At 39.9% G+C, this 25,602-nt stretch overlaps 1 protein-coding gene across 2 annotated transcripts; it reads right to left on the reverse strand.

The window, feature by feature from the left end:
• Window positions 1–77: 77 nt before the first annotated feature.
• On the reverse strand, window positions 78–24,798 carry LOC120791811 (cullin-5-like). 2 transcript variants are annotated; one of them, XM_040130548.1, is made up of 19 exons: window positions 24,740–24,798; window positions 21,921–22,030; window positions 19,502–19,601; window positions 18,551–18,727; window positions 17,769–17,910; window positions 17,339–17,484; window positions 16,736–16,816; window positions 16,005–16,098; window positions 15,008–15,138; window positions 14,264–14,371; window positions 13,043–13,107; window positions 12,774–12,906; window positions 12,493–12,624; window positions 10,307–10,430; window positions 9,516–9,691; window positions 8,221–8,382; window positions 7,858–7,976; window positions 7,437–7,560; window positions 78–6,090 (listed from the first exon to the last, which is right to left on the reverse strand). In XM_040130548.1, exons 1-19 carry the CDS (start codon window positions 24,761–24,763, stop codon window positions 5,896–5,898), a joined length of 2,343 nt encoding a protein of 780 aa, XP_039986482.1. In that variant the 5' UTR covers window positions 24,764–24,798; the 3' UTR covers window positions 78–5,895. The 2 variants fall into 2 exon arrangements, with proteins under 2 accessions (XP_039986482.1, XP_039986483.1); XM_040130549.1 differs by lacking the exons at window positions 19,502–19,601; window positions 21,921–22,030; window positions 24,740–24,798 and adding an exon at window positions 19,063–19,402.
• Window positions 24,799–25,602: the final 804 nt, after the last annotated feature.

Here is a 25,602-nt window from a genome sequence, read left to right on the forward strand (position 1 = left end):
GTTTAACAAGGTAAAAAATACAGAATGCGTAATAAAATAAGAGGTGATAAAATAAGACCAGTACTTCTATTAAAAAAAAAAAAAAAAAAAAGTCACCATCGAGGGAAGAGACACCTCTGCATGCTGGAAACACTTAGCTAGAAGAAGTCGAGAGATATTTTTCTGTGTACTGTGTTTCATTCTGCTTGATTACAGCTGTGCTGAAGAAGACACTGAAGTTTGTTGTGCTGTTGCACAAAAGTCGTGAATGAAGCCGTGGATAAGAGCATCATTCGATGTGATGACCGGTCTATAAGAAAATAAACAGAGTGACTTATTAAATCAGTAAACACGTGAAAAAAAAAAAAAAAAAAAAAAGAGCCCAGAACTCGGTCACATACACTCAGCTCCCACATCATTAGTCACACCTGTACAGTCTAATGCAGTGCAGATACAACTGTTCTGACATAAAGTCGACTCTTATGAGGCTTGTAACGTTCAGTTTTTGTCGGTGAGGTGTTGATGCAAAAATATGTGTTTTAGCACAGAGGTCATATTCACCGATGGTGTTGAACTGGAATGCACAATGTTGAGAGGTGTTTCCAATATTCTGCCACCCTCTTGTGTGTAACAGGGAGGACAAAAATCAATCGGAAACACCTTTCAATATGATGTAGTCCGGGTAACCACCCATTACTTCTGTAATAAATGTGTTATTTAATTTACACATTTCCGAAAATGTCAAGAAAAATTGAACCTTATGAGTTTTGTAAAGACAGATGTTGTGGCGGGGCTGTTGTATTAGATTGCACTGGACTGTATTGAGCGTAAGTCTCTGTAAATGTTGTCAGACGCATCCCAGATCTCTTGAGATTTGAAAGTTGAAGGTGCTCTGGGGGAAGTTACATTGTTTTTAAGCTGTTCTGAAAAACTGTTGCTGTAAATGAGCTCAGGAATCTGGACATTTACGGGCCGAAGTAAAGCTGAATAAGAGTCAGAGCTTCACTCTGCGTGAACCTGTGAAAAACCTCTGCATGAAAAACTCCGGTTTGACAGTCTGACTAATGAGGCTACAGCACAGTGGTGCTTTGAGTTAAAGGCTACTATCAGCATGCTAACACGCTCAGGTGGTCTGGCAGGTGTCACGTTTGACATGTTTACCATCTGTGTTTCATGTGTTAGCATGATAATTAGCAGTAAACACCAAGTACAGCTGAGGCTGATGGACGTGTGGTTAGTTTTGCAGGTATTTAGTCATAAACCAAAGTGCTGGACAAATTCAGATCTGATGAAGCAGCTAGATGAAAAGGCCTGAGAGTCGCAGTCATCGCTGAACCAAATGTCATGGCAATACCTCAAGTATTTGTTGAGATTCAGTATTTCAGTCTGGAGCAGAGTGTAAAATTTGGGGGGGGGTTCGATGTAACTGGAGAACATTTTTGAAGAGTCTAAATTAAGTTTGTACAGATGAAGTTACACAAAAACTCAGACAAAAGAACTGCTTTCAGAAAACGTTGCTGCGTATCACACGCATAGAGACACACACCCACGCACATTTACTGGACTGTAAGTTTATGCTAAATAGCTCAAAGCTAAAGTTTGTACTTGGAACTTAAACGTGTGTGTACAAGTGTAACTCACTGAGTAACTCTGAGTGCTGAGTTTTTTGTGTAACCTCACTTTTGACAAATTTTTCTGCACCTTTATTTTTTTTTTCTACATCTACAGATTATTTGCACAGATTAACAAAGTTAAATTTCTCATGCAGAGATTTTTCACAAGCTCACACGGGGTGTTACACAACCACAGGTTCTGAAGCCACTCCTGAATATCATTTCACACACACAATCACATCAGAGGTTTCTGTGATTGTTACAGGTTTGGCGACACTGAGCTCGTCCGGTATAAAAGCATCTGGAATTCACATCTGTCCCAAGCCAGGGGTTTACACCAAAGCACAATGGAAAATGCTTGAAGGGAGAAGTCTAACTCATTAAAGGAAAAACCCACCTCAAAATTTTTGTTAGTTATTTTATAAATGCCCTGTTGTTCTTGATTTACCTCAACCTACCAGGTCTATTTTAGTAATAAACTACATTTCCCAGAATGCCCTCTCCCTGTATCATTGTTGACCTCCTCACTCTTTGATAGAGGAGAAAAACAGAAACAACAGAAATGTGCCCAGGAGGACAAGATGCATCCCCAGCAGCAGGTTCAGCCAGTGTTCGCTTCAAGCCTCAGAGAAACCAGAGGCACAGAGTCCTCACTGGCCAAAATTAACACACATGGATGAGATGGTATATATGCAAGTATCTGGCTTTAATTTGTTGGCCAACACTAGATGAATGGACTGGAAGGAAGTATCGACATTCAAAATGTTCTACTTTACTGGGATTCATTTCACCGTCCTCCAGTGAACTCGAGGTTTAAAAGTTTAAAACACAACAGGGAACCATCTGCGAAATACTAACTGAGCCAGGCCTGTGCATAGAGAATAAAACTGCATAATGTGATCTCAACTCATAAATCTGATTATTACCAACACCCCGGTCTCCTAGTCACAGAAAGTGAAAGGCAATATCAGCATTTTGACAATCTCCAGGTATGAATTGAGTCAATGAAGTGAACAGTGAATCAATTAGACAAAACTTTCTTTTCTGTGATTGAAAGTTAAGCTGAAACAGAGATTCGCAGTAAAGAAATACTGCGGATCTCAGCGCTTTGAATGTACACCAAGAAAACATTTCTCAAAAAAAGAAAACAAGAACATTTCAACAACAAACAGAGTAACATTCTTCATAAATCTACAAAATTCAACCACACACATTCACCGTTGTCTTTCTTCTTCCTCAATCCTCACAGGATTTGACATTTTAGTTGAACAGGAAATCCAAAATCAGAACAGAACAACATACACTCCCAAAATAATGTCACCAAGTTAAACCGTGGCAGTTCTTTTAGGACTGAGGGTGACAAAATCAAAGATTTTGAATGAACGTTAACTCATATTTGAAATGCAGTGTTTTTGAGATGCACTCCTGAAGGATGTCAGTGGGGTAAAAAGCTCTTCTCAGTGATCGCAGTGCAACTAATAATAGTGTTTTGACCCAGCAGCTTGTTTCCTTTCCAATTCACTGCACTAAAGTTTCTGCAGCTGACCCAGTATTCACTGACAGTGCAGAACGTGTCCGGGAGCTGCTGTGGGAATTATTCTTTAAAACCTAAAACATACTAAATGTCTCCGCAGCAGGAAAAAAAAGAAAAAAAAAAAAGAACAAAAGCTGTGAGAAACTTTTTAAATTTCAAGTTCAAATCCAAATTTGATTTATATTCATTTAATATAGTAATAGTTAATTAATTTTAATTTAAAGAGTGGACAAAGACAGGTGTATTTCTTGGAGCAGGTATTAAACAAGACAAATCGTTACTTCAGTGTTCTTCTAATAAGAGCGGATTTGCAACATTTGTTAAATATTAAACGTCTCATTTTGGAATAAGACTCCCAAAGGATTTTTTTTCTAAACTCGATCTTGATTTTATACTCTCTTCCAGTTACCCATCCTCCTCCCCATACTGACCTCCACTGATGTCCCACTTCAGCTGCCTGACTAAGCCCATTCACAATGTTGTCGTTTATTTTCATCATTTAAAGATGTGTACTGAGTGGGACAGTTGAAAATAAGGATGTCGGTTGTCTCCAGTGGACAAACTGCAGTCTGTCACGGAGACAACGTTTATAACTTTATTCAATAATATTTTTGGCCATTTCTGTGCAGCATTTTCTTATTAATTATCAGGCCAACAACCAGTACACGGGGACGCATCTGCGATAAGTTAATGCTGGCTCTACCACACACTGATCACCAGTTTCTGCAACGAGGTCACTCGGTTAGATAAGAGCTAACAAAACATGTGACCCTGAGCGGCTGCGGCCCTGGAGGTAGAGCAGGTCGTCCGTTATGTGCAGGGTTAATCCTCCTGTCCACATGTCGAGGTGACTTTGAGCAAGACGCTGATACTCAAAGATGGCTCCTGTTGGCCAGGACAGTGTCTTGCATGGCAGCTCCACTTCCATCAGAGTGTGTGTGTGTGTGTGTGTGTGTGTGTGTGTGTGTGTGTGTGTGTGTGTGTGTGTGTGTGTGTGAGACCTGCTGAATGAGGAAAATTATAAAAAGGTAGAAAAACACTAGATACCTGCAGTCCATTAATCATTTACCTATGTTAATACTATAACTATCTAAACGATATGTCTAATATTAGCCTTCAAAAAAAACAGTATGTGACCAGGGTAGCAGCAACTGTTGTGGCAAAATATCTTAAACTCCCAATCAGGTCACAGAACTGTCGGGTCACAGAATATAGTTCAAGTCCTGTTACTCCTGGTGCCAGCAAACACAAAGATACAATTTCGTAGTTAAGAAACAGAAACTTTGAAAAAATACCTTAATGAACTGAACCAGTCAGACGTCTGAAGTATCAAATCGGTTTCAGCTGGGTGTTGGGAGTCAGTTTCGTGGTCAGTTTTTAACCAGCAGTTCTTACAGCGGACGGGACTTGAGAACATCCCTCCCACACACACACATATGAATATGGTCAGAGAATTAAAATCAAGATACTGTTACTTGCGAGAAATCTGAACCGATCCAGATTCTGACATCATTCGAGCCACCATTAAAGACTTCTGTGGAAAACATAGATTGTAGTTTATAGCCTCTCAATGGAGACTGCAAATGAAAACCAGAGAGAGCGCTCACATTTCCACCACATCATCATCATCATTAGTGCATCTAAAACCATGGCTGATATGTGACCAAACATCTTGCACTAAATGGCTGCTTTGCTTCAACATAGTCACTTTGAGAACGTGCTGAAGCCGTTGACTTTTCTGTGTTTGGGCAGACAGTAAGAAGAGAGGGCAACACACACAAATCATAATGGCTAAATGAACCCTACAACAGCTCAGACTCTGCCCCACTTTGGTAAAAAACAACCAAAAAAAAACAGAAGCTCATTCATGTGTGGCTGCCTCTAATTTTGTTTACGTTTAACAGCATTTTCCTGGGACTCTTAGTGGACTGATGAGGTAAAAATTCAGTAATGGAGCTTCAATCTGGTGTGTGTACGTATTTATGTTTCTATTTTACTTCAAAAAGAAAAAGAAAAAAACAAGCATCTGGTCACAATTTTAGTTGTGTCTCTTTGATGCATCCAGCTGGTATTTAATCTCACAGGTTTTTACACACTAAATAAATAGTTTGGAGTATGATAATTGTCGCACACAGACAGGTGTGTCCAGGCAAATCTTGTTTATCTGCTGATAAACTTCACCTGAAACATGCGGGGTAGGAACAAAATCAAATATCTACATTTAAATGGCAGCTGGTCTCAATTTCCCAAAAATTTTGAAACAAAGTGTGACAGATCCTGAACTGAACAAAAGAAAAAAATATATCAAAGAGCAGCATGCTGTTGAAAGTGCACACACATACACACATAAAAGACCAGATACACACCATGCACTCAAACCCCAAGCATACACACACACGCGCGCGCCACACGCACACAATTTGGCAAAATACTCCGATGAAATACTCCAGGAAGTATTTAATCGTGTCACTATTTTTTTCTTCTGAGCTGCCAGCAGACGGCGCACACTGTTGTCCTTCTCCTCTGATCTGATCTGAACACAGCCCGACGACTCAACGCTAGGCCTTGAAATGACACTCCAATAACACGCTGGTATCTCACAAAAACAAAAGAATATCCACATTTTTGTTGGAAAGGCTCTTCCTCGTCATCACCCATCTCCTTTTCTTCAAACACATCTTCGCCCCTCTCTTCTTGCAGGTTCTTAAAGCACCGGTCACAGGCCAGGAGTAAAAAAACAGAGCAATAAAGCACACCCTCAATCGCTGCCTAGGCCATGTAGATGAAGGTGTTGATGTCTGCCTCGTCCCTCTTTATATACTTGTGTTCGATGAGCCACTCGATCTGCTCCTTGATCATCTTCTTCTGTGGCAGAAACATGTTCTTCAGGATCTCCACCAGCTCTGTCTGCAGCTGGGCGTTGCTAATCCTCTTCCTCATCTTCATGATTTGGATGATGGCCTCCTGAACGGAAATAAAAAGCAAGTGTTGCACCTTTACAGGCGGTACAAGCTGGGGCTCATCACCCTGAAAAGGGTGATGAGCCCCAGATAATCTGATGTCTTCTGCATCTACATCAGAATACCAAGTTGTAACCGACCAGTCCGATGTGTGTGATTATTTTGTAGCAGCTTGGTAGTAAACGCAGTGGACAGCTGTGCACAATGGCAACGCGCTCAAACGCAGCACTTCTCGAATCGAAGGCTGCGGATTTATCAATATATCTGCTCCCTTCAGAAGGCAGGGAAGAGACAAAAAATAATGAGACGGGGGTTAAAAAATCAACAAGATCAATTCAACATCAAAAGCAAAATTCACCTTGCGACTCTCTCTCCATTTCCTCGACTGCCCATAATCTAGTTAAAATCCTTAAAGGGAACCTATCATGCTAATTTCAAGGATCTATATTTTTATTCTGGGACTCCACGAGAGTAGCTCTGCATGATTCACGGTTCAAAAAAAGTCCTTGTTGATCTAAAACTGCCTGCTACGTAGCCCCTCAGTCGGGCCTCTGTCTGAAACTGGCAATATTAGCTCGGGCCTCCTTAAAAGTCCACTTTCTTCTGTTTGGTTTAGCTCCCAAGAGCCCGCTAAGGGGCAGCACACCCAGCGCTTGTGAGCACCGCATCATCCTATTACTGGTGTGAAGGTTCTGAAAGCAAACTGTAAAAACTAAGCAACTAGTAACTAAAACTAAGTAACATAACAATTGATTGGAAATGGGAACTTATCCCTAATCTATCAAAACATGTTTGAGCCCAACACAAACATCCGAAGCAGCAAAGATTACAGAAGGGCGTCTGTGTTTGGAAAATATTACGCCCATTGCCTCTTTCTTGTGTGATGTAACTGTGGATTTAGTCTTTCAATCACAATCCGTGCATACAAAATTTTCTATATATATGCCCCTGCTAATAGCTGTACGTGTGGATAATGCACTAAAATGCAGCCTGGAGTGGGAAATTTCTACTGTGAGGAAATACGAAAGCTAACGTCGCTAGTGAAATGTTATTCTGCTGTCACCAAACGACTGCATAATAAAGCTGCACCGTGGATTACGTGTTTGCACCGAGGGCATGCCAAACTAGCCGGTAGGCAGGTGTTACATAGTGATGTAAATAAGATACAAGGGGGAAAAAAAAGGCTGGAATACAAACGGGGCGTTTCAGCCATTTCAGGAGCCGTGGTTTCTGTGGGAGAGAATAACTACCTTCGCCTTGGACTTTATATGACACACTAAAGGAAGGGCAAAAACCCAAAAAGCATAATATGGGCAATTTAAAGACAATGTGAGTGTTGTATTTTCATACCTGAGTTCTGAGTATTCTGAGCTGAACGATTCCTTCATTCTCCTCCTCTCTCATTCGCTCAGTGGTTAGCTGTAGCCGACCGATCAGATTGATCTTTCCCCGCTTCTGGACTTTGGAGTTTTTGCTGAGAAAAAACAAACAAACAAAAAGACACAGATGATCAATATCCCTAATATTTTAGGCTTAAAAGTCATTTCCGGTGAGCTGTCAACAACATGCATAGTTGTGGTATGGAGCAGGCCTTAAAGTGCTTGTTAATTTATTTGGGAGTAAGAATATACATATTTAGTCCATATTTACAATTTTAAATTGAATTAGGCTGTTTTAAATATATAAGAATATTTAATAAATAATGATACCATTTGCATATACAATAAAATCATGGATCAATGGGGACTTTACTAGACACATTATGGCATACATGAGGGAGAACTCCTGGTTGACGTAGAAGAGTGTGCTGTCTGTGAAGTCTTTGGGCGAGTTAACTGGAGGGTCGTAAGACAACACCTGTCTCTTCAGCTTGGGGAAGGCAACCAGAGACTACAACGTGAGAAGAGGACGGAACAGGTAAACTGAAAGCTATAAAACATCATCAGTACTTAAGTCACAAATACTGCCAATGTGTGTGTTCCATTCCTACAGATGGGAACAACCTCGTGTAGTCAGCTTGCATTGTGATACTCTAGAAACCTGTATTTAACCTCAGTAAATGCTGTGATCCTGTGTGCTTGTAATGTAACCGGTGGATTCAAGGAAAGCATTTTAAATGTTTCGTCGGTCTGACCCAGAGTGTCCGCCGTAGCTCTGCGTCAGGTAGCTCTGTAGCCAGTTTGAGGTTCTCGAAGCTGATTCTCTCTCTGGGTCTCTGGTTCCAGGCGAACAACACGGCCAGCTGGAACGTCGTCACCTCCAGGTCGTACTGACCCACCTCGTTTTTAAAGGTGATCTGAGCAGAGGGGAGGAGAAAACAGGAGAAGGCAGAGAAGGTGAGAAGGGCAGAGTGCCCTTTCACTGGCATGATGGTGACACAATGTTGCTCCTTCGATTTGGTTTGGCGTTTTTAAGAGCGGTTCCCCGTTTTGTTGTATCGTGGATGTATGAACGTGCGCCCTTGTGTGCTATTCCACCGATGGACAGTTGGTGGTGTTGGTTCCAACAAACGCAAGGAAGAAGACTGCTAGCGAGCAGTATAGGTTTCCATTTGACTTTTAAATGGTAACCCTATGGCACTTTAATGTTGTTATCCAAGATTTTTATAATTTCAGACACTACTTCCGAAACAATATACAGCCTTCATTTTTTCTGAAATAGTCATTCAATGTATTCATATTCATTAATATATCTATATAGCAGTTTTCACTGTTACTGCTAAAACCCATCATGGGATTCAACTACCACCACGCATACAAGGGATTCAGTCATTGAAAAGCCTTCAGCCGGCAAGCCTCAAGGTTTCTTTTATTGTGGAGCAAGTAACAGGAGATACAAGGCATTTGTCATGTGGTTAGTGAAGACAGCCACTGATCAGTAAAATGCACCTACAAAACATCACTGCAACAGTCTTTGTCTGCAATTTTAGTCAATGGACCATTTTTAATTTTTGCAAAGGAAGAATGAAACAAGCAGAAACAGCCACAGTGTGCTGTTAGAGGAAGAGCTGCAGGCGGCAGACTGCACACCTCCATCTCATTATCAAGGTAAATAAACTCCTTTTATAGATACAGAAATATAGATGAGGAGAAGAGACAATGGGAGGTCATACAAAGAGATGAGAAGAAAGGACAAAAGAGCAGAAAACTAAAGAGACAATGAGAAGAATAACACGACACTCCATAATGAGGGAAGAAGAAAAGTGGGTTAAAGAGAAGTGAGGAAGAATACGAGGAAGATAAAGTTGAGGGAGATGAGTAGGAGAGATTGCAAAAACAAAGGAAAATGTATACCAATAATTTCCAAATCCAATTTCCACATTCCAGGAGTATAAAAAAAACAACGTATTTTACCTCCACGAGATTCGGACTGTTGGCTCTTTATGGCAGCAGGAACCCTGCACCATCTACTATCTACTTTTCTACTCACAATGCCGTTAGACATGAGGTGATGCCAGTGGAGTTTGCGACCACTGTGATTCCTCTTGTAGAAGTCTTCCACCTCAGGGATCAGGTCCTCCAGCTCTGTGGGCAGCGAAACAAAAACCTTCTCACTGCTTCGAGACCAGGCTCCAGCGTTCAGGATCTTAATGTTCACGCTGTCCGCTGCAGGGGAAAAAGAAGAGAAGAGGCCTAAGAGGAGCATCATGTGTGTTTGGCCGGCAAAATAACCCACATATTAGAGACGTTGAATCTCTGAAAAAGTGTGTGCGCTTTAACTGATAGACACTTTGAGAAATTTTCTATTGTATTGTAAATTTAGTATTGTCACATAGTGTTTTGATAAACTAGTGATGAGGTACACAAAGGGATAAATGCAAATTATATGATGATTAACTGAAACAAGTGCGAACTCATTACATAAAAATTATCATTGAACAAACAAAATGGGCTGCATATATAGAGCACTTTTATCCAAAGTGCTTTACAATTTGGCTCTCATTCACCCATTCACACACACACGTACACATACATACATACATACATGCAAACACACATACGCACTTTCACATCTTTCTAAACGCTTTCACCATTCATGGTGTCTGCTGCATGAAGGAACTGATGGAAAGAAAAACTGATGAAAGGGACACATTACTACAAAGTGGTAATTTTCTACTGGTTTGTGCTCTTGTGTCAAAGTTTTTTACGCTGTTTTATGTAAAGTGATTCTGTTTCTAAGAGACTGAATGTCAGCTTGTTGTGTGTGCGTGCGTGCGGTACCTGGTAGTGCCAGTTTGTTGTGTTTATGCATCTCTTTGAAGACTTGATTGAGGTCCTCTGAGACCTTGATGTCCTGAAACATCCTGGCCAGCTTGTTCACATAATCAGCGGGCATTCCTACTTCCTACAACCACACACACACACAAACAGGAGAACAAAGCAAGGGAGAAATGAATTCAATGCGTACTTATTTTCATAAATTTTCCTTTCACCTTGGGCTGATAACCAAAGCTAAATTTTGAGTACCAACCAAAACATTTCTATAGCACGGAGCATTACAAACTGTCCCGTACCAAAGCTGGCACTAAATTCTTGGTCATGTTTACTTATTCTTTGACTGGATATTTCCTTATTTAAATCATAATATTGCTAATAGGAGGCTTTTTTTTCGATAGATCGATCACTTCAGTTCAGTCAAACATTCTTAGAATGTCTGGTGTGATTGGCTTTCTTGATGTCATTAAACAGCATCTATTGGGTAACAGTCTGGGCTCTGACTGAACCACACCAGAAGGTGGATTTTTTTTTGTTGGCAGTCATTCTGTAGCAGATTTACTTCCATGTTTAGAGTCATTGTCCTGCTGCATGACCCAACTTCTACTGAGCTTCAGCTGGCAAACAGTAACCCTGACATTATCCAGTAAGACACCTTGATAAACCTGGGAATTCATTTCCTCTCTATGATGGCGAGCTGTTCAGGACCAGAGGTAGCAAAGCAGCCTCAAATCATGATGCTCCCTCCACTGTTCTTCACCTCTGGGATAATGTTTTCTTGTTGGTATGCAGTGCACTTTTTACACCAGGCGTAGTGCTGTGTGTTCTTCCCAAATAATTCAACTTTAGTTTTATCAGGACACGAAACATTTTCCCAGTAGTGTTGTGGGGTGTCAAGCTGCTCTTTGCCAAACTTCAGGCGTGCAGTGATGTTTTTTTGGAGAGCAGCAGCTTCCTTGTCCAGTCCTGCCATGGACACCATGCTCCATGCAACCATGCACCATTTTTTGCGTATGGTAGATTCATGAACAGAGATGTTATCAAGCTCCAATGATTCCTTCAAGTCTTTAGCTTCTACTCTGAGCTTCTTTTTTGCCTCATTGATCATTCTGTGTCGTCTTAGCTGGGCACCCACTTCTAGGGAGAGTAGACAAAGAACTAAGTCTTCAGAGGTTTTTTATTGCGAGGCCTGGTTTACATCAGCAGATGCCTCTTTTGAACAGCAAACTCAAAATGTTTTTGATAAGTCACAGTAGCTCTAACACACACCTTGAATCTGGTTTCCTTCGTGTGACTCCAGGTTTAATAACTCCTGACTCCAGTTAGCTTCTGTTGATGTCATTGGTTGAGGGGTTCATGTACTTTTTCCAACCCACACTGTGAGTGTTTGAATGATGTATTCATTATGGACAAGAAAAATGCAATTACTTGTGTGTTATTAGGTAAAAGAGATGGTGTTTGGTCAAAATTGTAACTTAGATGAAAATCTGAATATATTTTAAGACAAATTTATACATAAATGCAGATAACTCCAAAAGGTTCACTGACTTTTTTTGCCACTGTACATCACATTTCTTGAAACTGCTCTGCAATAAAATCTCCTGCTGATCTGCTAGTGGAAAACTTTTAATGTGAAGCAGAAGCAGCAGGAAATATTGGATTTGCATGAGCGGTGACAGCTCAGAATGGACCAGTAAAAATGTAATAAGGCTGAAATTACAAAAAGTATTGAAAGTAAACTCCAAATCATAGAAATTCCATTACGAGCTACTAAAGAAAAAAGACCTGAACATAGAAAGGCTCTATCTCCAGTCACCGGTTCAGACAGACGTGCATCAAGCTAATCAGTTTTTGGCGCACGACACGGCTTTGGTTTGAAAGAGGAGGTTCACCACGGTAGGCCCTGCTACCAAGCAGGACAACAACAGCATGAGCCAGCTTTGTGTTAAGACAAAATTAAACAGGAAGGTTTTTATTTGTTTGACACAACATGAAGCAATGAAGTTGTATATTTATTATTAAGTTATTTATTTGTCACAAAGTACTTGGCAATTAAAATGTTTGGAGCACCTTATATACAGTATTATTTAATACTGTGAACCCCCCAAATCTGTTACCGCTACAAATAGAATCTAATTCTGTGTGAAACACTACGAGCGTCTAACAGAGAATTTAAGAAAAGTGTAACTCACTCTCAGCCACTCCACCATGTTCTCTTCAATCTCGCTGTCTGCTGAAATGTCCAGAATCAGGCGTCTGGTCAGGTGAGCTTTATGGTAACGCATAAACACGTCTTTATTCTGGACATACTTCAACACCAAGAGCTGCAAGCAGAGATCATAAAAGAAGAGATCAGTGTGAGAATAGAGGAAAAAGGGAAGATGAAAGGGACCAAAGAGGTCTGGAAACAGATCACCTAAAATGTAGTTTAGCCCTGTTGAGTGAAAGCCTGGCTAACAGGACACAGACTCACCACCTCTTTGAGTTTGAGCTCAATTTCCTCTGATGTGAGTTTCTTGCTGAGAGGAGTTTTCCTCAGAAGCATGTCACAGTAGTTTGCCAGCAGCTCAGGACACTTTGACTCCGGCTGAGTCTTCATACCCACACTGGTGGAATGAGGAGACACACCACAAGATTGTGACTAGTGTTAATCAAATAGAAAAGATAATCTTGCGTTCTTGGTTTTGGACAATTACGCCACACCATTCCACATCTGCAAGGATAAAACAGGTTCACCCTCACCCTTTCTGTTTCATAGGCAGCTCCAGTTTGAAGATTGTGGCATCATTGACAACAGCTTTGTAAGCCTGCAGGGGAGGGGAAACAGACATGTAAAATTAATACATGTTACATGGTGGCGATTACAGTGATTATCATGGAGCAGGCCCTGTACTGCACAGGAGAGGAGCAAACAAGTAGGGCTGCAACTAACAATTGTTTTTATTATCTATTAATCAGCTGGTTATGCTTTTGATTCATTAATTGTTTACAAAGTCTATAAATATTCAGAAAACAATGAAAATTATTTTCCACTGCCCAAGGTCGCATCTTTAAATTTCTTGTTTTGTCTCATCAACAGCTGAAAACCACTAAGAATATTCAATTTACAATGATATATCACTGCAGCAAATTCTCACATTTGGAGAATTAATTTTCTGCCAGTCAACTAATCTATTAATCAGCAGAGTTGCCAGGACTCGTGGAAATGCTTCTTAGCCATGGACCATAATATAATATGAGGGGATAGGATGAGTTGTTTTATCTGTGTTGTGGCCTCAATATGGATCAATTCAAGGATCACTTCCAGTAGATCATGCTGTTTAAGAATCTATGAGTCGAATATTTACTATATCCTAACATATGGACTATCATTTGTTTAAGTTGGATTGGCCAATAAGGACAAACATTTACTTGCATTTCTTTTTTCTGTGGAAGTGCTTCCCAAAGTACCATGTAAACAGTTCATTAACGTTTTAGTTCATTTTGTTTATATATTCAGATAAAGCAAAAGTAGTATGTAAAGTACATGCCCTCTTCAGGAATGTTTGGTGACCCTTTATTTTGAAGGTCTGTTATTACCTAATAATTAATTACCAAAGTTCAGAGAGTTTTAGTTTAGTTAGCTGTGTTGAGTTTAGAATCATTTGTTTTTTTCCAGAATAATTTCCTGGAAAGAAATGCTGCTTTTAAACAAAAAAAGAAAAGATCTATTTATCATGCATTGAAACATTTTTTTAATGTAAATTGTAGCAGACAAATTGCGCATTTTTACATGTTCATCTGACCTATTGTGCACTTAAAGAGTCTAGTTTAGCTAGCTCTGCATTTAATTGGAGTTGCACAAAGGAGATATATTTGAATTATTCACATTTTCATTTAGCTGGTTATCAAAACCTTTGAGTTGTGATTCTTCAGATCATATTCCTTAATTGTGTGCAGCTTTGGAAGTCAGATAACATTGACCTTATCTCTTGCTGTGAGGAAGCGGGGGTCGTCTTGGAAGGCCTCCTTTACCAGCTTACTGAAGCGGTTAAACAATGTCAGCAACTGTTCCACGTACTTCTCAGAGTCCTGGACAAACGTGCGCACGCGCACACACAACCACGCACAACCACACACAACCACACAACTTGAAAACTATTGTACATTTTGTGGAAGCTGCCTTCCAATATTAAATTTGTTCATCTTTTTCACTACATGTCCTCACTTTGAATTGTGAACCCAAACAACGCTGCCCCAAAAATCAATACTGATGTCACACACTAAATCTTAATTACCACTCTTGTGTGGTAATTAATCACATTTTAACCTTTCGTGATTCAGCAGTAATGTGTTTATTACTTTTGGCATCATGCCGCCAAAAGTAAGTCAACCAAAGCAGGGATTCTAAACTGAATCGGATGCTAGACATTATCTGGCCCTAGTTTATAACGACTGACAATATCATTCAGAAAAAAGACTTAACACTCGTGATGGCTTCCATGAGGCAGGTAATCATGTCAAAACTCACCGGTACTATTTCTTATTCTAAAATGAAACACCTTTTTACACTGTAGCACCATGAATGGTTCCATTTGCCTATTTGTTATCAGTATAAATACATTAAAAGTTTGGGTTTAATCACGACCACATGTCTGGACTGAACACGAGATTGAGGAGATGTGCTAACTAACTGTGTGTGTAATAAGTATTTGTTTGCGCACATACAGTAGTGATAGTCTCAGCAGCAGCCACCATGTCTGCTAGTCCAGCATTGATGATATGTTCTTCCAGGTCTTTCAGCATTGGCTCAATCCCGCTGGGAACCTTGTCCATCAGTGAAAACATCAGGTGCAGCTCTGCTCCAGGGAGAAGAAAATCAGTGTTACACAAAGGACACTTGTGTGCACACTGGCTGAATCCAAAACTTCATGCACTTGCAGACTCATGGACTTTACAAGTGAGTAACTGTGAAGTCAAGCGGGCAGATGACTGTATAAATCCACAATTCATCAAATCCGCATTGGGCCTAAGGCTGAGTTTCTGCAGACTTCCACAGAGCCAGTTGTGGGTGCAGGCTCCACCAGCCATTGGTTATAAAGTTATCAATAATTTTCAGCATTATGGATCAGATATTACTACTATTACTGCTACTGCTACTAATAATAATACTAATAATACTACTACTAATAATAATAATACTAATAATACTACTACTAATAATAATAATAATACTAATACTAATACTACTACTAATAATAATAATACTAATAATACTACTACTAATAATAATAATAATACTAATACTAATACTACTACTAATAATAATACTAATACTAATACTAATAATAATAATACTGCTAGTACTACTACTACTCCTACCCAACTTTGCATAAAGGTCAACAAAGCAAAAACAGGAAATGTATTCATGGGAACACATGGGAAAAATCCCACCAGCTACCAAACAAATGCTCATCAACTGTGACTGTGGCTGGCAAGTTGTACAGCTCTACTGGCCTCCCTGGCAGCAAATCACAAAACATTGGGAGAGGTTATTTCTATTTTTAAAGTCTGGCTGGCTGATGCAATAGTGAATGTTGATGTGATAACGTCCACTAGACAGTACAGTTTTTAGTCCTGCAAAACAAGCAAGGCTTACTTTAACACGCCACATTCAAAATAAAGTCACAGAACTTTGATGTGGAAGAGGTGCAGCGGTACTCACTGTCTGTCTCGTTGCGTTTGATCATCCCTGGACATTCAGCTAAGATGGTCTCTTTGAACGAGGTCACCAGCGCCTTCACACAACATTCCATAAGCTGCGAGGATACACAGAAAACAAAGACTGACTGTGAGGGCAACTCTGAAATAAATAAACAGACACATCAAATACATTTAATGGGACTCCTCAAAGGTCCAAGTCTTCTTTCAAGCTATGTTTGGAGCTGCTTGGTGCTAGAACCAATTACAAGAAATAACCCTATCAGGAAGGTTTTTCTCGAGAAATGGAGACACAGATTTACAGTCTGGTACATAAGTATTTGCACAGTGGACAATTTAGGTAATTTTGCTTCGGTACGCAAACCACAATTGATTTGAAACAAAGCCATCAAGATGTGATTGAAGACTTTCGGCTTTAATTCAAGGGGATTAACAAAAATATTGTATTGGCCGTTTAGGATTACAACGATTTCTATACATAGTCCCTCCTTTTCAGAGGCTCAAAAGTGATTGGACAAACAAATATAATTATAAACACAAGGATTACTTTTAAAACTTGGATGAAAATCCTTTGCAGTCAATGACTGCCTGACATCTGAAACCCATGGACATCACCACTGCTGAGTTTTCTCAGAAACTCAGCATTTGATGAGTTTCTAACTAAAGAAACGGAAAATAAGCACGAAAAATAAAATTGCTAAGATCGATACTTCAGATCCTGTCAAATACACTTACTGCTTGAACAGAGTTACATTCACGACGTGTCTCTAGATATCTAAGTGCTCTCTTCTCCTCTTCTCTCAGCTTTGCGTCTGCCTGCAGGGAAGCGCAAATTAACACAAAACACAGATACGAAGAATTAAGGTTATACAAACACTGAATAAAACAACACTTAAAATTCTCTCACACACACAGCCAAGGTTGCAAGTTTATCTTAATACTTGCAGTTTGTAATATGTTAATCCCTTCAGAAAAATGACTTGGTGTTTGAAACTACAACAGATAAAAACAACATTCTGTTCTGAAATAGGCCACTTTCCATGGTTGCATGTTTTCCATTAATTATTCACCCTGGCTATGAGTAGAATCGAATTTGACATTTGACTAGTCTGTAGCACAGAAGGCTCCATCTGTTGGTTAAAACCACAGGTTACATCAAACTAGTGGCCTTTTGAGGGAGATGTGTTTTCATAGGTGAATTTAATTTGTAAGCACATCAAACAGCACTCCTCTTTTCATCAGATAATTTTTCTAGTGGCATTCATTTTCACATTTAAAGGAAACCTATCCTTCATACGGACACTTGTACATGTAATAATCAATGATATTGTGGCGTACATATTTCATGTAGTTCTGGACACCGTTCTGTTGCAGGTAGGACGGTGCCTGTGTTCTGTAAAACCTCTCTGTGGAATCCAGGTAGGCTTTCTCAAAGTTATCCCTGTAGATTTGCAGCTTGTCCTCTGGGTTAGAACACAGGTTCACTGGTGTGAGAGAAGGATAGACACGGACAATTAGTGGTTGTTAACAGTAGTGGTTTTTCTTAATTAGTGTTCACAGTATTCAGTTCATTTTTCAGTTATTTGTCTACCATCCCATCCTACATATTTACAGTAGAAATGCAGAAGTAAGGGTTTATTTAATTGGACAGATTTGAAATCACTATTGAGTCTCTACTGCTGCCTGTACCAATTTGCACACATTAGCAATAGTGTGCCCATCTCTGTGTTCCTGCGCCCTGCCATGTGTTTATTTCTGTCTGTCTTACCATATGACTCTCTTACTCCTATGACCAGCTGGGAGTCGAAGGCCTCCCCCAGCCTCTCAGCGTGTACCAGCTTCATGGCGCTATCCTGCAGGCGACTCTTAATGTTGGAAAAGATGGACTCGTTCCACGTGTCAAGCATCAGCTGGAAGAATAAGGTACAGGCAGTAATAAATGTGCAAGAAGAGCACCAAAAATGTTAAATAGTAAGTTAGCCTCCATTTCCTGCCATCCAAGAATAGTCAAGCTCACTTTATTTATGAACTGCTTTTAATGAAACTTCTTCCATCTGCCTGCTGAATCATATTCACTCACTCTCTGCAGCACTCTTGCAACACTGATCATTTAGGAATAAAATGTTTTCCTCCCTGTGAGCCACTTTTCACAACCTCTCCATCTCACAGACTCTTCATTTCTTCTGCCTTTTACAACTCCTCTTCTTTTTCTTACCTTCTCCTGTCTTCTTACAGTGCTTTAGTTGCTTATGATTCCAGGTCCTTCCTACTTGTCGCTTACTTTTTCTTGTCTATTCATCTTTTCCCCTCCTGCTTCTCTCATCTATTAAGCAAAATTTTGTTGTCCACACTTACCTTCTAACTGCCCCTGCTGTTCTCCTTCTCATCTAATTATTTTCTCCACCTGTCCATATTGCTGCTTACTCTAATGTCATCTTATCCCTTCTCCTAATTCCTTCTCCTGTTATTCCTTGTGCTTGTTGTTGCTCAGCTTTTCAACTCAAATCTTGACCTCTCAAGCTGTGAGGTTTTCCCACCTACTCCTCTCACCTTGCGTACGATACTGTCCTCCATGTTTGTTTTCTTGTTGCTGCCCTGTTTTCCCATCAGGGTGATCTCCAACTGACAGAAGGGTTTGGGCAGGATGTCGCACTGGGTGAAGAACTTCCTCCACTCCACAATGTAAGCCTTTAGCAGTGCCGTGTCATCCTGGTGGCTCAGCACCCGCTGCCATGGCAACAGATGCAAGCAAAAGTTAGAGGTGATACAGTTCAATTGATAAATACCTATGAAACATATTAATCCTTTGTTCCCTGCAACAACTGCTCTACATATGTATAACTTTCCAGAGGAGATATGGTAATGAAAGGCAGCATCTACACAATGGAGCAGAACATTCAGTTTGTCCAAGACTATGAATGTTCTGGGGACATCCAGAGAACAACCATCACTGCAACACTCCACCGATCTGAGCGTTATGGCAGAGTGGCCAGACTGAAACCTATCCTAAGTGAATGTTTGCAAAATAGCAACTAAAGGACTGTGAGAAACAAGGACTGAACTGTTTGGAGGAAACCAGGCGTGAAGCTTAGAACTGGTTGTCCTTCTGGAAGTTTCTCCCATCTCTCCACAGGATCCCTGGAGCTCAGTCTAAGTGACCATCAGGTTCTTGGTCACCTCTCTTATCAAGGCCCTTCTCCCCCAATGGCTCATCTACAAACAGTTCCTCTCAGAAAACAAGCTTTGTTGAAGCATGGTGTAGTCCACAGTCGTTCTATCAAGTCAGGTCAATTTTATTTGTATAGCACCCGTCATACGTAATGGCAGTTCAAGGTGCTTAACATCAGAGCCTTAATGACTCTTGTGAGTTTGAGGGACACACAACCCCTCTTCTCAAACTGGATCCGCCTGAATGGAGCTTACTAATGGCATAAACAAACACACAAATAAAAAAAGAAAACAACCCATTAAAATTAAACAAATTATACACACACTACTTACAGCTTGTGCTTGTTTGATGAAGTCTAGAATGTCCTCTTTGAGGGCTTGGTGGATTTTGGCTGGTCCTTTATCATCCCATAGACACACAGCATGGACATCTCTGGCAGACAAGAAGGAAATGGGATGTCATTAAAGTTCATTAAAGTTCATTTTTACAGTGGCAAGAAAAAGTCAGTGAACCTTTTGGAGTTATCTGCATTCTCAATATTTTCAGATCGTCATCTAAGTTACAATTATGACCAAAAACCATCTTTTAACTAATAACACACAAATAATTGCATCGTTCTTGTCCATACATCATTCCAACACTCACAGTGTGGGTTGGAAAAAGTATGTGAACCCCTCAACTAATGACTTCAGCAACAGCTAACTGAAATCAGGACACTTGGAGTCCAGCCAATGAAACCAGACTTGAGCTGTGGGTTGGAGCTACTGTGACTTATAAAAAACACTCAAACATTTTGAGTTTGCTTTTCAAAAGAGGCATCTGCTAATGCGAACCAGGCCTCGCAATAAAAAACCTCCGAAGACTTAGTTCTTTGTCTACTCTCCCTAGAAGTGGGTGCCCAGCTAAGACGACTCCAAGGGCACAACACAGAATGATCAATGAGGCAAAAAAGAAGCTCAGAGTAGAAGCTAAAAACTTGAAGGAATCATTGGAGCTTGATAACATCTCTGTTCATGAGTCTACCATACGCAAATAATGGTGCATGGTTGCATGGAGCATGGTGTCCATGGCAGGACTGGACAAGGAAGCTGCTGTTCTCCAAAAAAACATCACTGCACACCTGAAGTTTGGCAAAGAGCAGCTTGACACCCCACAACACTACTGGGAAATTGTTTTGTGTCCTGATAAAACTAAAGTTGAATTATTTGGGAAGAACACACAGCACTACGCCTGTTGTAAAAAGTGCACTGCATACCAACAAGAAAACATCATCCCAGAGGTGAAGAACAGTGGAGGGAGCGTCATGATTTGAGGCTGCTTTGCTACCTCTGGTCCTGAACAGCTCGCCATCATAGAGAGGAAAATGAATTCCCAAGTTTATCAAGGTGTCTTGATAAAGTCTCTGGAGGCTAAAAATAAATGGCGATATCACATTTTAACAGAGAATCAAGGCACTGAAGAGCACAGTATGTAAGCAAAAGCAGGAAGAAACGGAGCGTCAGTCTCAGGACAAGGTTTTTAATGTCAACCCAACATCATCGTCACTATTGCAAACACTGATGGAACTTAGCTTGTACACTGCCAACTGCTGCCCCGCAGAGACTGCATAGAAAACATAACTGAATCCTGCCTCAAACTTTTCATTTTCAGTGGTTCTGTCCCAGCATATGTGCTGCTCCTCCAAACTATGCACCTCAAACTCTGTCACCCTCATGGGCTTTTACTCTCAAACCAAGACAACAAGCTGAGACAAGTCTCAAATCGCCACATGGTTTATACTTTCAGACTATCCCTTAAAATGAGACCTTCCAGAGCTCTTGGAGGAGATGATAAATCGTAATCAAGCTGTTCCTCTTTCTCAAGACCAAAATCCGCTATCACCCACTTCATCTCCTTGACCACTTTTACTCTCCACATTACCCCCTTTGTTATTTAAGGATTGTCAGATAAGTCAAGTGAGTTTTATTTATATAGCACAATATCAGAAACCACAAATTTGCCTCGGGGGGCTTTACAATCTGTACAGTATATAATATTCTTAGAGACTCGATTTGGAAGGCGAGGAGAAGAAAAAACTCCTCGCAAAAAATCTAAAATAAAAAACATATGACACAATTTGCAGGTTGTTGTAAATGTTGTATAGCAACAACAATATAATCGTCTTCACACCAGCTAAACTCAGATAAAGCACCTGATGCAATCACAGCTTTGGGCTGAATAAAAAATGCACCAACATTGTAATTTGTAGTTTTTGTCTTAATCAAATCCTTCACGGTGTTAAGTTACATCACAACATCGTATTTCATTACTATCCTTAAAGCTCTTTTAAAATTCGTTTGAAAATTGGCTGTCGAAATAGCTCTCTACTCAACAAGGCAGCTACATTACGTTGTGGCCGTTAAGCTATGGAAACAAGACACGTCTCCATCCATGTTTATGAGTGGGACACATCCCACAACTGGCTTACCTTCAAATATATGACATTGTGCAGGGATTATGTAAAGTACAACACCTGTTGGTAAAAGCTAAGCCCATCTCTTGCATGCGTGTGCTGGTTAAATGCACCAAAATAGTATGTTGTAGTTTACAAGTGGACTGTTCTGTCATTCTGTGTTCAAAGCTAGGCAACTGTTTTCAGGATCTGAAGCAGCAGCAGCAGCAGAAGTAGCAGCAGCAGCTGTGCTGATCCTGCCTTGGACCATGGTCTTAAATAAAGCAGAGAGAAGGGACAGAGCAGAGAGGATCTCTTACGAGAACAAGTCAAACCACTGTTGCTTGGTGACGGCCTCCTGTCTGAGCAGCTTGAGAACGATGGGTCGCATCAAATCCCACTTGTCCTCAAACTGCAGGGACCCCTTGTTCTGGAGGAGAAATATGGGATGGGTGGAGTGGGAGGAAGAAAAGAAAAGATGAAAAACAGCAGTGAGAGGGGAGATGTTGGGAGAGAGAAAGCAAGAGAGGGCCGACAGAAATGCAGAGTTACACAAAGACATACGTAAAGACCGAGGACAGACCAAGGGCTGGGATCAAGTAGGCTAATTAGATTTTCAAACGTTACTGCCATAGAAAAGCTTTTTATAGCTTTAAGTAATTTTACCTCAGCTCAAGCAAGTTTTTAATTAAGTAATGCTATTCATATCACAATTATCATCACAAATATAAAGTTTCACAAGTCTATATAAGTTATGGAAACTGACTAAAGAGGGAGCCTGGCATTGAACAACTGTTTGGGTTACACGAGGAAAAGAAGAGAAAAGTAATTACTTTAAAATAGTATTTCTTTAAAATTTAAAAACTTTATTCCATTGACTTCACATATACAGCATATCAACCTGTTCCGACGCTTCATTAAAGCCATTTCATACTTATTTTCACTGAAATATCCAGATCTCAGGGGCCATGTTTTTAGGACTGCTTTATTAGACTAAACGAAAATTTCTAAACATTTCTGCATCACTTTATACATCTTTCCTTGCAAGGCTGCAACTAACAATTAATTTCCTTATTGACTAATTTGTCAACAATTTATTAAGCAATCACCTAATCACTTAGTCTATTATATGTCAGAAAATGCCTATTACAATGTAATATTTGTTTGCTTCAAAAATACCAAGATTAGCTAGTTTTCTGCTTAATATACGGTATTGTAATGACAAATATGTTGCGTTTATTTAGGCAGCTGAATAGACTAGGAAACGTTAGAACTTAATGTATGCGGGCCATATGCCATTACTTTTGAGATTTTAAAGCTTAAATGGAAATAGACTGATGAAAAATAATAGCTACATGAATAGTTCAAATAAAAATCAACCTAGTTTAAAACCTTCTCCAAGGCTGAAAAACCGACCAGGCAAAACGGGCAACTACCTAGGAAGTCCTAAAGCCCCAGGTTTACTCCATATCATTTGGCTCTGCATAATTTGTTTAATCGAAAATTAAATCAAAATTTGCTCTGATGAAGTAAAATATCATCCATGACTGGGCCTCCATCATCCATCTTGTTTTCATTATCAATACACCTGACAGTTATTTTTCTTTAATTGATTGATTGTTCAGTGTATAAAGTGGCAGAAGTAATGAAAAAAGACAATCATTTTTTGTCTGACCAATAGCCAAAGCCCTAAAATCTTGAGTTTACTGCTGTAGAAAACTAAGAAGACTAGAAAGTATTCACGTTGGAGAAGCTGGTACCAGTGAATATTTGGCATGCTTGCTTCAAAAACGAATTAAACAATTAATCAAATATCAACCTTTTCAACCAGGTAATTTTCTCTGAAACTACCAATCAATTGATCCACAAATCATTCCAGCACTATAGCACTGGTTGGTTTCTGGGTGCCTGGGGAAACAGTGAAACTTCCACATATAGTGGGGGTCAATAGGGGCCCAATAACAAATTTTTCGCCTGAGGCCGGTCAGAAATCTGACCATGTTTGGCATTTTAGTGTGTAAATTTAGAGAATTATGGTCCAAACAGCACAGGTTTGTAATAATGGAGGTTATCAGCATCTACTTCAACAAGATCTCATTAAAATAACACAACTGCTACTTTGGTTGTTGTGCTGAAGTCTATTCCGCCATCGTCGTGTGTTCCCTCCTTACCTTCGCCTGAACCTTAGCTTGCCCCAAACCCCAACCAGCCGTCTCTTCTGATGCTTTACCTGACCCCAACCTTACCCCTGACCCTAACAAGTTATCTCTGCCTACCCCCGAGCCTTGGAGTCCAATATTTACCAGGGGTGGGCGGATCGATCCCCAAAGTATCGATACTACCTATATGAAGGCTTGTTTTGAGTATTGATACTAGTATCAATAGGATCTCACAGAGAAAAACGGACCCATCACATCCTGGGCTCATGAATACTCCTCTTAGTGCTGCAGAATTCGCGCCTCTGCTGCTGTCTCGTGCAGTGATGGTTAGTTAGGAAAATTTACATATCCAACAGTTGTCGCTTAGTATTAAAAACTTCCATGTGTTTAAAAACCGTCAATACTGAAAAGAAATGCCTCGTGTTTGGCAAATTATGTGAAGCCACCTGACCGGTCCACTTTGTAAACAGTGAACTCCATAACAGCTGAAGCTTCTCGGGGCCTTGTGGACACAGACGGTTTATTTTTCATTTTCAGAGGAGGCTGGCAAGTTAGCAACAGTTAGCCTAACAGAATGAAATTTACGGTAGTGTCCGATGTCGGGGTAAAATCTCCCCTCGAACCGAGACTCTGGTGTTGGTGTTTAGGGCAGCCGAGGTGGCTAACCGGGGTAACGGCTGTGGTCGGGTTTGGGTTAAGAATCAGTGAAGCGGACTTGCTCGGTTAGAGGGGCCGGCTCTGTTCGGGGCAGGGGGATATATCGCTGGGGAAACGGACACCGGAGTTCAACTGACAACTGTGACTTCAGACGCACCTATATGTGCTTTTGTTTCATATATTTACACTATTAGAACATATATATGTATGTCACAGTAGCGGAAATATGTATATCTCCAATAAAAGAGGGAAAATACATGAAAGCGAAGAGTTAAAATCTGCACATAAATTTGAGAAATACGAAATATTCAAAAGCTTCTTACCTTTAACAAATTAGACGTCGCCATGTTTCTTCAACTAATCACCTCGCAGAATCTCGCGAGACAGGTGGCAAAGCCGGCTCGGGATTAGGTCATAATAAATCAAGTCGCTAAAACTACAGAGAAGCATTCAGTCCCTTTATTTAAGTAAAAGTACTAATCCCACGCTGCAAAAATGCCCTATGACAAGTAAAAGTCCTGAAAATGCATTTAAAATGTAAGTAAAAGTGCACAACTATAATCAAGACAGTGCGTTTAAGATATTAATGTAAAAGTACTCAAAGAAGAAAAAGGTCTCTTTTGACCATTATACTATTTTATATTATATCAATAGATTATTATTACTCATGCATTAATGTAAAAGCAAGAGTTTACGGACGTACTTGTTTCAGGTGGAGGTGATTTTAACTATTTTATATAATACTGCAACTAATGATTCTTTTTGTTATGGATTAATCTCCTGATTATTTTCCTCAGTCAATCATTTAAGTAAAAAATTCTGAAAATAGTGAGAATGCCATCACGGTTACCCAGAGCCCAAAGTGAAACCTTCACAGTGCTTTTTTTTTTTTTTGTGCAACCAATAATCCACGTATCAAAACTAGGCTGATAAAAAAAATAATAAATAAAATTTGTTAAAATAATTAAAAGCAAATGCAACAAATTCTCACACTGTAGAAGCTGAAACCATTGAGTGTTTGGTATTTTTGCAAGAAAAAATGATTTAAAAAATAGTTAATTCATTTTCTGTCAATGAGCTAATCATTTCAGCTGTACTTATATAAACAGTAGTTTGATTTAAAGTATCATATTTTATGAGCACTTCATTTGTTCATGCAAAAATCAAAAATGATTAACTGTGGCCA

Source organism: Xiphias gladius, chromosome 7 (assembly GCF_016859285.1).
Source record: "Xiphias gladius isolate SHS-SW01 ecotype Sanya breed wild chromosome 7, ASM1685928v1, whole genome shotgun sequence".
NCBI classification, from domain to species: Eukaryota; Metazoa; Chordata; class Actinopteri; order Istiophoriformes; family Xiphiidae; genus Xiphias; species Xiphias gladius.

Excerpts from the sequence above, each read along its gene's own strand:
- LOC120791811 (XM_040130548.1), bottom strand. The coding sequence starts at position 24,763 with ATGGCGACGTCTAATTTGTTAAAG. Across the intron at positions 22,031-24,739 it reads CGACGTCTAATTTGTTAAAG|AACAAGGGGTCCCTGCAGTT; the intron begins GTAAGAAGCTTT and ends TTTCTCCTCCAG. Across the intron at positions 16,099-16,735 it reads AATGTAACTCTGTTCAAGCA|CTTATGGAATGTTGTGTGAA; the intron begins GTAAGTGTATTT and ends GTATCCTCGCAG.